The sequence below is a fragment of the Helianthus annuus genome, chromosome 10, assembly GCF_002127325.2.
Source record: "Helianthus annuus cultivar XRQ/B chromosome 10, HanXRQr2.0-SUNRISE, whole genome shotgun sequence".
In the NCBI taxonomy this organism is placed as follows: Eukaryota; Viridiplantae; Streptophyta; class Magnoliopsida; order Asterales; family Asteraceae; genus Helianthus; species Helianthus annuus.
In genome coordinates, this window is record NC_035442.2 from 106,345,861 (window position 1) to 106,357,695 (window position 11,835).

Sequence of the window (11,835 nt, forward strand, 5' to 3'; positions counted from 1 at the left end):
GAACACCGATACCAACAACCCTCTGCCGACGACAGAGGCGGAATTACAAGAGCGCATCTCACAGGCCATCGCACAGCATGAGGCCCTTCGCTCAGAACACAGCGGAGGTACCTCAGGAAATAACCCACCTAACGGTAATGTTTAGTCACTTAAGACACATTACAAAACGTTTGGAAATTTCCAAGTGTGCTTGCTAATGCCTTATGTGAATGATGTTGCTTATGTCGCAGGCTGCACCTACAAGTAGTTCTTGGGCTGCAAGCCCCTAGATTTCGACGACACTAGGGGTGCCGTAGCTTTTGTGCGTTGGGTTGAGAAGACAGATTATGTTTTGCGATTGAGCAAATGTACTCCAGAGTAACAAGTCACGTACATATCTGGACTGTTTCTAGATGGGGCTCTGTCATGGTGGAACCTTCAGGTTCAGACGTCGGGCGAGGCTGTTGCTTATGCTTTGACATGGAATGAGTTGAAAGAGCTGATGCGTAAGAAGTATTGTTCGAGGGCAGAAATCCAGAAGTTGGAAACTGAATTTTGGAACTTGAAAATGGAAGGTCCAAAGATAGCTGATTATGTGCAAAGGTTTCATGATTTGTCTACGGTGGTTCCTTGTTTGGTGGAGCCAGAGTTTAAGAGGATCGAACGCTTCATCTGGGGATTGGTACCTCAGATTCTAAGCATGGTGACAACATCTAAACCTCCAACGATTACCGATGCTATTGACTTAAGTGTGGCGCTCACTAAAGAAGCAGTTAGATTGGGAAAATTTTCAATCTCTGAGAAGAAAAAGGAGACTCATGTGGAGTCATCTGGTGAGAACAGGAGGAAGTTTACCAATTTCAAGAAGGATACTCAGGCAAATAACAACAATGATGCCAAAAAGGGAAAAGAGTACATGGGTAACCTACCTAAGTGCGACAATTGTCGACGTCATCATACCGGGCGATGTAGATATGGAAAATGTGATAACTGTGGCAAAGTGGGGCATGTCAAGGAGACGTGTTGGCATGGTACTGGACGTGGAAATGGAGGTCACGATGGCATCGAAAATCGCGGAGGAAACAACGACAACGACAACAACAACTATCAAGGCGGAAATGGTGACGATCAAGGACGTGGTCAAGGGTGTTTTAACTGCAGTGATGTGGGGCATTTCAGGAAGTATTGCCCTAACAACAAACAGGCACGTGGAAGAGTGTTCAACATCGGACCTAGGGAAGCACGCCAGGATCCAAACGTGGTTATTGGTACGTCCCCTATTAGTCAACGTTATGCATCTGTGTTGTTTAATACTGGTGCCGATTTTAGCTTTGTATCTCTAGAGTTTAAGAATATACTTGGTTTAGTAGCAAGTAAGTTAGATATCCCGTATTCGATAGAACTAGCTAATGGGAAGCTAGTAGAAGCCAAAGAAGTGATTAGAGGTTGTGTTATAGAGAATTGGAGAGCGTAAGTTTTCGATAGATCTTCTGCCAGTTGAATTGGGAAGCTTCGACGTCGTAGTTAGGATGGATTGGTTGTCGAGTAATCGTGCAGAGATTGTATGCCATGAGAAGGTTATCCGCATTCCAATGGCGAATGAAGAGACGATCGTGATTCATGGGGAGAAGCGGGATACACCCCTACGGATTATTAGTTGTTTGAAGGCACGGAAGTTTTTGCGTAAAGGATGTGTAGATTTCTTAACTCATATCGTTGACAAAGAAGCCGAATAACCGAAGCTCGAAGATATCTATGTGGTAAGGGAATATCCTGAAGTCTTCCCCGAAGACTTGCCAGGATTACCTCCTCAACGACAAGTCGAATTCCACATTGACTTGGTTACAGGCGCCACGCCTGTAGCCAAGGCACCTTATCGACTTGCGCCTTCAGAGATGCAAGAGTTGTCAACACAGCTCCAGGAGTTGCTAGATAAGGGATTTATAAGGCCAAACTTCTTACCTTGGGGAGCTCCAGTTCTGTTCGTCAAGAAGAAGGGCGGTAGTTTTCGAATGTGTATCGACTACCAGGAGCTGAACAAGCTAACCATCAAGAAATCGGTATCCCTTGCCGAGGATTAATGATTTATTCGACCAACTGCAAGGATCCAACTACTATTCCAAGATCGATCTTCGATCAGGTTATCGCCAGCTGCGGATTCAAGAAGAAAGTATACGAAGAACAGTGAGTCAACAATTTGTTTTAAACATACGCTAATATTGTGTTTTATACACGGTGCACAAAACAGTTATACACAGAATACAAAACTTTGAGAATCTAGGAGATATGCCCTTAGGACCATCGGGAACTTATGCCAAAGCTCATTAAAGGTTATCACTTAGGAACCACGTCCGTTAACTCAAGCAAACACCATTATTCTGTCGTATATGCTATTTTAGTTAACCGAATAGGTGAAGTACTCGAAATTCTTACACTGAAATTTCCACTTTTGCATCTAGCAAGTAGATTTTTACATCTCTACTCCTCTTAATGGTAGTTGCATCACGACAATTTTCTTCAGTAGAGCGAACACTCATTTGCTTCAGTACTTGATCATTTCATATGAGACACATGCAATCATTTGTTATGCATGTGGCTTCCCTTCTAATGATCATTTTCATCAAAGTTACAAATATTATTTCACTATATCTGATTATTGCCTTGTGACTTGGATATTCTGGATTATTGTAAGTATCAACTCCTTGATATTGAGCCAACAAAACCTTCTTGAAATTTCTTTTCTTTTCAGTTACATACATGGTTTATCCTTGTAACCATGCCGAAATTCCCTTGTCGATACATACGTTTATTGTCAGATTGCGCTGAAACCAAGTTCAATTGCTTGAACTTGTCCATTTCGCATATTCAATTCAAGACACCATATGATGTATTGAAAGCATCATATTCAAATTCATTTTAGCAAGTGTTTCTTTTGTTCTGAGTCATAGTAGACTTGTTTGGTCTGCGACTCCATTAAATCGTTTGTTGGTTTCGACACCTTGTGGTGATGCTTTCACTAAATTGCAGCTTGCGCTAATCTCGTTTACGCATCTCGTAGACGGATTTAATTGTTTATTTATTGACTTGCTCTTAATCCGCTCTGTTTTATCATGATTAAAGCAGTCTTAACACAATCGTGTGTTAAGACAATGGTACATAAATTCATTTTATATTCCAGTGTACCTCCTAACGGTTCTTTCATTGTCGATCGAATGCCTTGCAGTATTTATTGCTTTTTCATCTTCGATCGAAAACAGTAGTTCTTTGGTGTTCTATATTCAATTGAAAAATCATACGATGCCGTTTGAATCAAATTTTCAGGTTTGCTTCATTACACTTTCATTTGACTTCAAACACGGTGAACTTGTTCGGTCACCGCTATTATTCAATTATGTCATAACGACACCTTGTGGTGTCGGTACAAACTTGTAGCTTGTGCTAGTCATGGTCAACCATTTCACACAAAACTACACATACTTTTGTTTGACTTGTCATTTAAACACTCTTAATGCAATTATGTATTAAGACAATGATACACCAGATTCGGTTGTATTTCATTCTGGTGTATTCTCGCAATTCAATAATGTCAACACACTAATTTTATTGATTTATTTGTTCGAAAGTTGACGGATCATTTTCATGTCACTATTACATTTGAGCTTGCTGATTCTGAGTTCATTTAGCGGATGTTATTGTTTCTAGAACTCATTTGCATATTGTAAACAATCGTTTGGAATTCTATCGGTCGAAACTCCTCTTTTGTTGAACCCCTGTTAACTAAGTTACACTAGGTTATACATCTATACATCTCGTATCCTTTGACATCAAATTCTGAAACACATACCTTTTAACCGCTAGGTTTCCATTGTTGTAATATGTCCCTGGATTCACCTGATTCAATAAGTCTTGATTCGGTTTCGTGGTTAATCACTTTGGTATTATTCATATCCATATACACATAACGTAACCCTAAGGAGTTAATGTAGTTTAAATTTCGAGGACGAAATTTTCTTAACAGGGGGAGAATGTGACAATTGTCAAATTTGCATGTATCCGTACAATTATTAGACAACGATTAATGCTTAATGACTGTGCTGACTTAACATTTATGACATGAATGTTTTCTGATTATTGATATCAAAATATACATGTGCATCATATATTGAAAATGTCATATCATTATTACATGCAACACTTTATTGATTCAAACGATGCACGAAGCAAAGATAGCACAGTTATCAGACAAATCAGAAAAATGTTGACGGAGTTCAGTACATAGGCAGACATGGTATTGAGATACAGAATGGGCCAGAAACCAAGAGTTACACAAGTATAATGTGTAGGAAAGTAAAGATCATAAAACTGTCTTCCTAGTGATAGTTTAAGTGCCTGAAAGTGCCTAAAACTTACATAAACTGCAGAATTCTGCAAAATTCAGCAAAATTATGCATTTAAACAACTTAATATCATGCAGAAATATGGCTAAACGGTCCAGAATTCTTTCCTAAGTGTCGGGAATCAAAATTGTCACAAAAGGTAACATAAAACATACTAAACTGCATAGTTTAGCACCATAACGAACCAGTAACCAACCGAACAACCGGACACTACCCGAAACATCAAATTTTCACTAGAAGCATTGTTTTATCATTTCTAAGCTAGTTATGGTCCCCGAACATCATAACACACTATATAAACAACGCAACATCTAAATACCCTAACTAAACATTAGAATCTAACTTGTAAACATAACTTACCATTGAAACCCAACTAGTGCACCCCCCCCCACCTACGGCCCCAACAAGGGACCCACCAAAAGATTTTATTTCAATTAATTATTTGATATTGTTGGAACTTTTTAAAACATAATACCCATTAGATTAAATGATGTTGGAAGATTATATATGTAACCAAGGGTTCATCATTCATCTTATTTCATACATTTCACCAACACACAACTCTTCTCCACTCCTCCCTCTACCTAGGCCAAGAGCCATACCACCACCGTCATCATCTTCAAGCTTGGTCCTTCCATTTACAAGTGATGCAAGGGTGCTAGGAGCTTAACTAAGGAGCTTGGTGACCTTGGAGCTTGAAGGACCTCTCTCAAGTGCTTTTAACCACCTCATTCATCATCTTCATCTTCTTATGTTCATCCCTAGCCTTGAGCTAGTAGTAAGATCATCTAAACTCCATTTTACATCTTATTAAGTTGGTTAAAAGATGTTACAAGTAAAGAATCATGAAGAACACTAATGATCAAGAACTTAAATCATAAACATAAGACTAAAAATCGTAAGAATACATGTTGTTAAGTGTTATTATGCTTCTTGATTGATGATTATTTGTGTTTATGATGTTAAACATCATATTGAAGAAACACTAGTTTAATTGACCAGAATTAACTGAACCAGGGGGTTTGAATCTGCATAAAAGGGTTAAATCTTCTCGTCTGATTCGTGGGTGAATGATCTTCTTCCTCTCACAATAACTGCAAAACAACCACCGTTAGACTCGCCACGGGGAGAATGATGGTTCTCTCCGTGACCACCCTCCGGCGTGAGAATAAGTACAGGGTTTTATGAAGAAGAAGTGAAAGTGAATTGAATGTAACTTGAGAATTATACCTGAATTATCCTTCTATTTATAGCCGAAGTTTGGGCGAGAAAACCTGTTGGTGAAAACTTAACGGAAACTGCTTTTTTCGTAAGCGGTTATTTTTTCCTTCCATTAATCGCTAACGAGTGTGTAAGCACACGGATCGTGATCTCGATCAACGATTAGGGTGTTGCCACGTGGAAAGTGGGCAAGTGTAGATTTCTCTTCAATTTCGTGCCATCATCGTGACTTTGAGAGAGCCTGGGATGATGCCACGTGGCCATTCGGTTATAACCGAATGGTGGTGCATGATGGAGCCTTGTAGAAGAATACAGTTGTAATCCTGTGTGGCTCTTCTTTATGTCCATTATATGGTATCAGTGAAGTTATTTTTATCCAAGTCTGGATGTTAATTATGCGGAAGTGTTTGTTAGGATTTTTATCCTTCCTGTTATGGAGATCGGCACAAGGATTTGTTAGTTTCCTTTTGGCGCGTAGGTATTAAACATAGTTTTCTTGCTAAGTTCTCTTTGTAGGACCAGTGCGCGGCCGCGCAAGGTCTAAAGAGGGCTTTTTGACGGGATTGTGGTATGGTCCCAAGTACTTGAAGCAAGGTTTTTGGGGCCTTACCCCTTCAAGTCCCCCAAGTCTAGTGTTGCTCTTATGCAAATGAGTGGAGCACTGGACTATGAGAGATAGGTGCTTTTTTGCTGTAGAGTTTTTGGCGCGAAAGGAGAGAACCTTTGGAGAAGATACTCTTGCTCATGATTTTGATTTTGAAAATCTTGACTTTGGCAGGTGAAAAAGGTACAGTAATGACTGTTGACGTGTGACAAGCTGTCGCTGTCAGTTGTACGTTGCTGATCGTGTCTCTCACGCGCATGTGAACTCGCGTTATTGCTTATTCCCACTCGCCCCTGATGCTTGGATAACCGTGCCAACCCCGAAAAAGGTGTTGTTGCAGTTACCTAGGTTATTTATGGCGGTGGGTATATAAGTCTTTCAATTGCTTATTTTCGTCAGTCATTACCTTTTTGAAAAACATTTCTTCTTCGTCTCGTTTGTCAGTTTCTTGAAAGATTTTTATAATTTCTCTCCTCTATGTCAACCGGGGACCATCACGAAGATTCTTCTGAAGAAATGGTTGCTGGTCTTCCACCATTGAAGTGGTCTAAGGAAACCTTCGATGGTCTGGTTCGAAACTTCAAGTTTCCTGATAGTTGGGACGCTCGGTGCCCTGATGAGGGTCAGACGGCGGCGGATGCTCCGGCCGGGTATATCACTTTATTTTGGGACTTTTTCTCGGCAGGCAATTTCCGATTGCCTGCAACGAAGTTTTTTCTTGACATTCTTTCGTTTTATAAGTTCCATATTTCCCAGATGCACCCTATTGGGATGGTTAGGGTTCGTCATTTCGAATTCGTTTGTCGTATAATGCATATTGAACCATCGGTTACTCGGTTTCGAGTGTTCCACCAGATGCACTGTTCTCAAGGATTCTACTCTTTTGTGCAAAGGGCATCTGCGAAGAAGATCTTGCTTCAACCGCCAAAGTCGTTTCATGACTGGAAATAAAAGTTCTTCTTTATTAGAGTTGGGGTTATTCCGATGAGGATGACTTTTAGGGGAAAAGAGGATGTTCTAACCGAGACCATTCAGACTCCTTTTTTCGAAAATTGGTACCAGGATTTGAAGGACGTTCCGTCAATTGCTCTGCCGGAGAAAGCCTTGGTTGGTGCTGGCATGAGTCTGAACTGGCGGATGAATCGGGAAGAGAAGCCAGTGTATATGGAGGATGACAAAAGTAAGATTTGGGATTTGCCCTGCTTGCTTCCCTTTCTTGTGTTTTTTTTTTTTTTTGAATTTGCCTTCACTTCTCTTCTTTTGTAGTTGTTTCTTTATATGTTGTTGCTTTTGAGAGAGAAGGTGGCAAGATGGCTACTAGTCCCAAGAAGGCTGATGAAGAGCTTTGGTACCTTCGAATTGTGAAGAGTTTTGTTCTTCCGCGGGATGAGGATTTGGCTGCGCAACCCGCGGCTGGCGCTGGTAATTCTTCTATGATATGTTATACTGTTTATTGTTGCTTTGTGTGTTGATTAACTGTTGCAAGTTTTGTGTTTTTCAGCAGGTGAACTGTCCAACTTGGGCATAGGCCCTGAAAAGAAAAAATGCGCGCCTGCTGCCACTGCTGCGCCAAAAAAGAGTGATGTAGAGAAACCTCAACCCTCCAAAGCCTAAAATGTGAGAAGAGAAGAAAGGTATGCGTCATTCCTCTGATTCCTGGTGTGATTATGTGGTGGTATCTGACTCACTGGAGGGTCTTGCGCCTGCAGTTATGAGGAAACCGAAGCCAGAACCTAGGGATGCTGCCGATATCCCTCCGTCAAATCCTGAGGACCCTATTGACTTAGAGTCAAGTCCGGAGCATTTATTGAGAAAGAAAGCAGGAAAAAGAAAACAAACTGATGTTGAGGCTGAAGGTCAGCCTGCAAAGAAAGTTCAGAAGAAGAAAATCACCAGAAAAGGCAATCTTGATGCCTTTATTGCGAAACCTGTTCTTGGTAGGTTTTTCTTTTTGTTTACTTTTTAAGCGCATTGAATGTTTGTAATATATATTTTTGCTCTTACAGAAAAGCCAAGTGCTCCTGTTTTTGCGGAGCCATCATCTGTGGTTAATGAGGAGCTCCCGCCTTCTCCTCCTCATGCCCTTGTTAACGAGCAATTAGGGAGCACTGAGACTGCTGATAATGAGGCGAAAAAGACTGATGGGGCAGAGAACCCTGAGGCTGAAAAACCTGCTGATGTTGCTGTGGATGCGGGAAAAATTACCAGCCCGGAGGCTGTGGATGTTAGTGCTGATCATCCACAAACTCCTGAATTTGTTGCTCAAGACCCGGAGAAAGGGAAATCTGCTCAAGAGATCCCTATAACAACTTCTCCTTCTGCGGCTTCTGGTTTTATGCCTGAGAATAATGAGAAGGTCTCTGCTGAGGACCAAGGTTCTTTTTCTGATGCTGATAAAAATTCCCCTATCCGCTCGAATGAAACTCTGGGGGATTATTATTATTATAGAACCTACTCAGAGAAGAACGCCTCTGAAATTCATGTCCCTGTTTAGAATTTGAAGAAAGGTGACACCTTTTCAGACTGGCGCGTGTGCCGAGACTGGTTACAGGGGACTTCCCACCTGGGGAAATTAAATTTTAGGAGGGACGCCTTCATGATCAGACCTATCATGCTTATCTTGAAGAGGCTGCCACTTATACATCTACTACGCACCGCATAGTGCGCGAGTGGCATAGCATGAATAAGGAGTGGGCTGCTTTTAAGGCATCCAAGAAGAAGGCTGCTGAGGATGAGGCCCGAGCTACTCTATTGAAAGCTAAATTAGAAGCTGATCAGACTAAATTTGAGAATGACTGAAAAACTGAAGAATGGTCAGTTGCAGGGTGGAAGAGAAAAGCAGAAGCTGAAGCTGCCCTTCTTTCCAAGGAGCACAAAAATTGGAAAGAAATTTGCGAGAAAAATAATGCTGAGAAGATGGGTCTCCGCAATGTTATCAACAACCTTAAGGCTGAAGTTGAGAAGTTGAAGAAACAAGATGCGGAGATCGAGAAATTGGAGAAAGAAAAAGCTGAAGCTAAAGCCGCGCGGGATGAGGTCCGTTCTCACAGGGAAAGGAATGAACAAAGAGAGGTACATACCTGCGCTACTCTTGCTCTTAGAGATAAGGAGATAGAGGATCTTATTGCTTTATTATCTGAGCAGGAACAACTTAAAGCGGAGGTTGAGGCTGCCAAAAAAGATTTAAACCTTGAACGGACCAAACAAGTTGAAACTTCCCGCCGTCTTACTGAAATAGAAGACAAGTTAGAGAACTCTGAAACTGCGCGAGCAACGGCGGAGAGTGAGCTTGAACCGTTGAAGAGTGATATGTTGTGGTTGAAAGAGCACGGTACTGCAAGCGTAAGTTTATCTTTATCCCTGATAATATTTGGTGATGCGCTTTTTAACTCTTTGTTTCTTCTTTTTATGTAGGTTGCTGAATCAGTTCTTAACTCTGAAGAACTAGACAAAACAGTGGCGCATCTGTTGGTTGCTTCACAGAATGATGGTTACGCCCAAGGGTACGCGGAATGTTCTCACCATGTGGTTAACGCTTTGAAGGTTGAATGGGATACTAGCAAGTCTGCACCCATGGTATTAATACAGAGGCTGCCCTTGCTGTTGCGAAGACTAAATTTAATAATTTACAACTCCCGGTTATGGATCTTATTAATGTTGCGTTGCAGTCTGAGGACCGTGTGGCGCAGTTGAAAGAAATCTTCCCAGATAGAGAAGAAGATGAGGATGAAGACCTAGCTTAGGTTTTCTTTGTGTTTGTATGAACAATAGATAATTAGGTTTTGGGATGTGGATCCCTGCTTTGTTAATGCGCTGCTGCGCACGTAACTTTTGGTTAATATACTGCCGTGTATGTTTTTAGTTTTTTGTTAAGGCGTGTGGTGCGCCAGTAACTGGTATGAAATGTATTTTAACTTACAATATTTTGCATGAATACAATTGCTTTGATTAGGTAAGGCAAATGAAGGTGGTATAAAGCTCATGTGTGAACGTAAGGCCTTGCGCGATGTATGTGATCGCTGACCGCTCATGAGACTTGTATTATATCTACCATAATGTTTTTGCGCTTACCAAAAGGAATTGCATGCACTTTGTAATAAACGCAGAGATAATAGAACTTTGTTTTAATTCATGATAGGGCACAGAGGCCGTGGTACAAAGTCGTCTATTTAGGATATTACATGAAACTTAACTTACTCATACTATAGTCCTCGCCATGGATTGGTAAGCTACAGAACTTGACCAACATGTGGGGAGACTATTGTATGCTGCTTAGTTCTTCGCCTTCTTACTCGGGCCCTCCTCACCGCGAGTAATTTGCTTTATATCCTTTCGCACGTTCTGCAATAAGTGGGTGAGTTCGCCACTTTTGAGTGCTTTTTCAATCTCGGTACGGAGATAGATACAATTATTGGTGGTGTGACCATTATCTTTGTGATAGTCACAATATTGATTCGGATCTTGACCCTTCTTATTCTTCATCGGCGGAGGGGTCTTAAATTGGTAGTCTTCTGTGCTGAGCACCTCCGCCGGAGTTTTCGTTAGGGGGGGTCCACTGCCGCTCCCTGTTTTCTTGCTTGGACTCTCTCTGTGCTGCGAGCTTGTTTATGGTAGCGCGCACGTCTTCGGATGAGTAGTTCCCAAAATTTGAGTCGCGCCAATTTTTCTTTAAGCACCTCTTTGTTGTAGCGTGTGATAAAATCTTCTAGGCTCTCGTCGTCACGCCTCCAAATATTCATGACGTCTATAGTATCTCGGATAGACCTTCTCTGTTGGCTGAAATGCACTAAGAATTTTTCTCTTAGATCTACCCACGATGTTATTTTCCCAATAGGTAGGTTATCGAACCATAGCCGCGTGGCGCCTGTGAGAGTCTGGATGAACAGATGGCACCACATTGGTAAGGTCCATCCTCCTACTAGACCTGCACTAGTGAAAACCCGAAGGTGATCATCCGGATCTGTCGTGCAATTGAATTTGCCAACATTGGATAGGAGTTTTGCTTTCTCCAAAGGAGCTAAAGCGATCTCACTGATAAACTTGGAGTTCTCTGCTGCCTCTGTCGGGCAGTAGATTAAATTGTAATCATGTTCTGCTTCTGGATTATAAACCACGTGAGGTTTACAACTTTTGTAATTCGGTTGCAACCGATTGAACACACTTATATTGTCCCCTTCGTGGTATGTTCTGTCGTACTCATTGGTGTGGGTGTCTCGCCTCTGGAAAGAATGCGGGCCCAACCTGGAGTAAACCGATTGCCTTCGGTGGGAATGAGATTCCTCATTATACTCTCTTCGTCGATTTTCGGAATGAGTAGACTCATAGCTTGCGGGAGATCTAGAGTAAACCTCTGTTTCTTCTACCTGAACTCGTGATGGTGCTTCATGATGGGAAACATGAGGCACAGATGGTGCTCGTGTTCGAGATGCAGGTCTTCGTGACTGAGTGGGAAGAGCAGTCTGTGCACAGAGTTGTGTATACACAACATTTATTGCTCCTTGGGATCTGACATACCAGGAGATGGGGGTTTCTCCGGGAGGTAGAATTGAGCTTATTGGAATTTCAAGTTGCATTCCTGGAGTGAGAGGATCGTTTGGATGATTATCATTGTATTGAACTTCATTATCATCCGAA

General features: G+C 41.6%; 2 protein-coding genes across 2 annotated transcripts; both read left to right on the top strand.

Moving 5' to 3' along the window:
- Window positions 1–547: 547 nt before the first annotated feature.
- Window positions 548–1,322, top strand: LOC110882215. The gene is made up of 3 exons (XM_022130292.1): window positions 548–856; window positions 995–1,247; window positions 1,309–1,322. The coding sequence occupies exons 1-3, from the start codon at window positions 548–550 to the stop codon at window positions 1,320–1,322; spliced, it is 576 nt and encodes a 191-aa protein (XP_021985984.1).
- Window positions 1,323–7,912: 6,590 nt separating this feature from the next.
- Window positions 7,913–9,944, top strand: LOC110882216 (titin homolog). The gene is made up of 5 exons (XM_022130293.1): window positions 7,913–8,138; window positions 8,208–8,576; window positions 9,026–9,543; window positions 9,616–9,777; window positions 9,870–9,944. The coding sequence occupies exons 1-5, from the start codon at window positions 7,913–7,915 to the stop codon at window positions 9,942–9,944; spliced, it is 1,350 nt and encodes a 449-aa protein (XP_021985985.1).
- The last annotated feature ends 1,891 nt before the right edge of the window (window positions 9,945–11,835 follow it).

What these genes read in the sequence shown, in the direction of transcription:
- LOC110882215 (XM_022130292.1), top strand. Translation starts at nt 548, where the DNA reads ATGGAAGGTCCAAAGATAGCTGATTATGTGCAAAGGTTTCATGATTTG. An exon ending in ATTTCAAGAAGGATACTCAG is followed by an intron (nt 857 to 994) that starts GCAAATAACAAC and finishes GGGCATGTCAAG; the next exon opens with GAGACGTGTTGGCATGGTAC.
- LOC110882216 (XM_022130293.1), top strand. Translation starts at nt 7,913, where the DNA reads ATGAGGAAACCGAAGCCAGAACCTAGGGATGCTGCCGATATCCCTCCG. An exon ending in TATTGCGAAACCTGTTCTTG is followed by an intron (nt 8,139 to 8,207) that starts GTAGGTTTTTCT and finishes TTGCTCTTACAG; the next exon opens with AAAAGCCAAGTGCTCCTGTT. An exon ending in CTAGCAAGTCTGCACCCATG is followed by an intron (nt 9,778 to 9,869) that starts GTATTAATACAG and finishes GTTGCGTTGCAG; the next exon opens with TCTGAGGACCGTGTGGCGCA.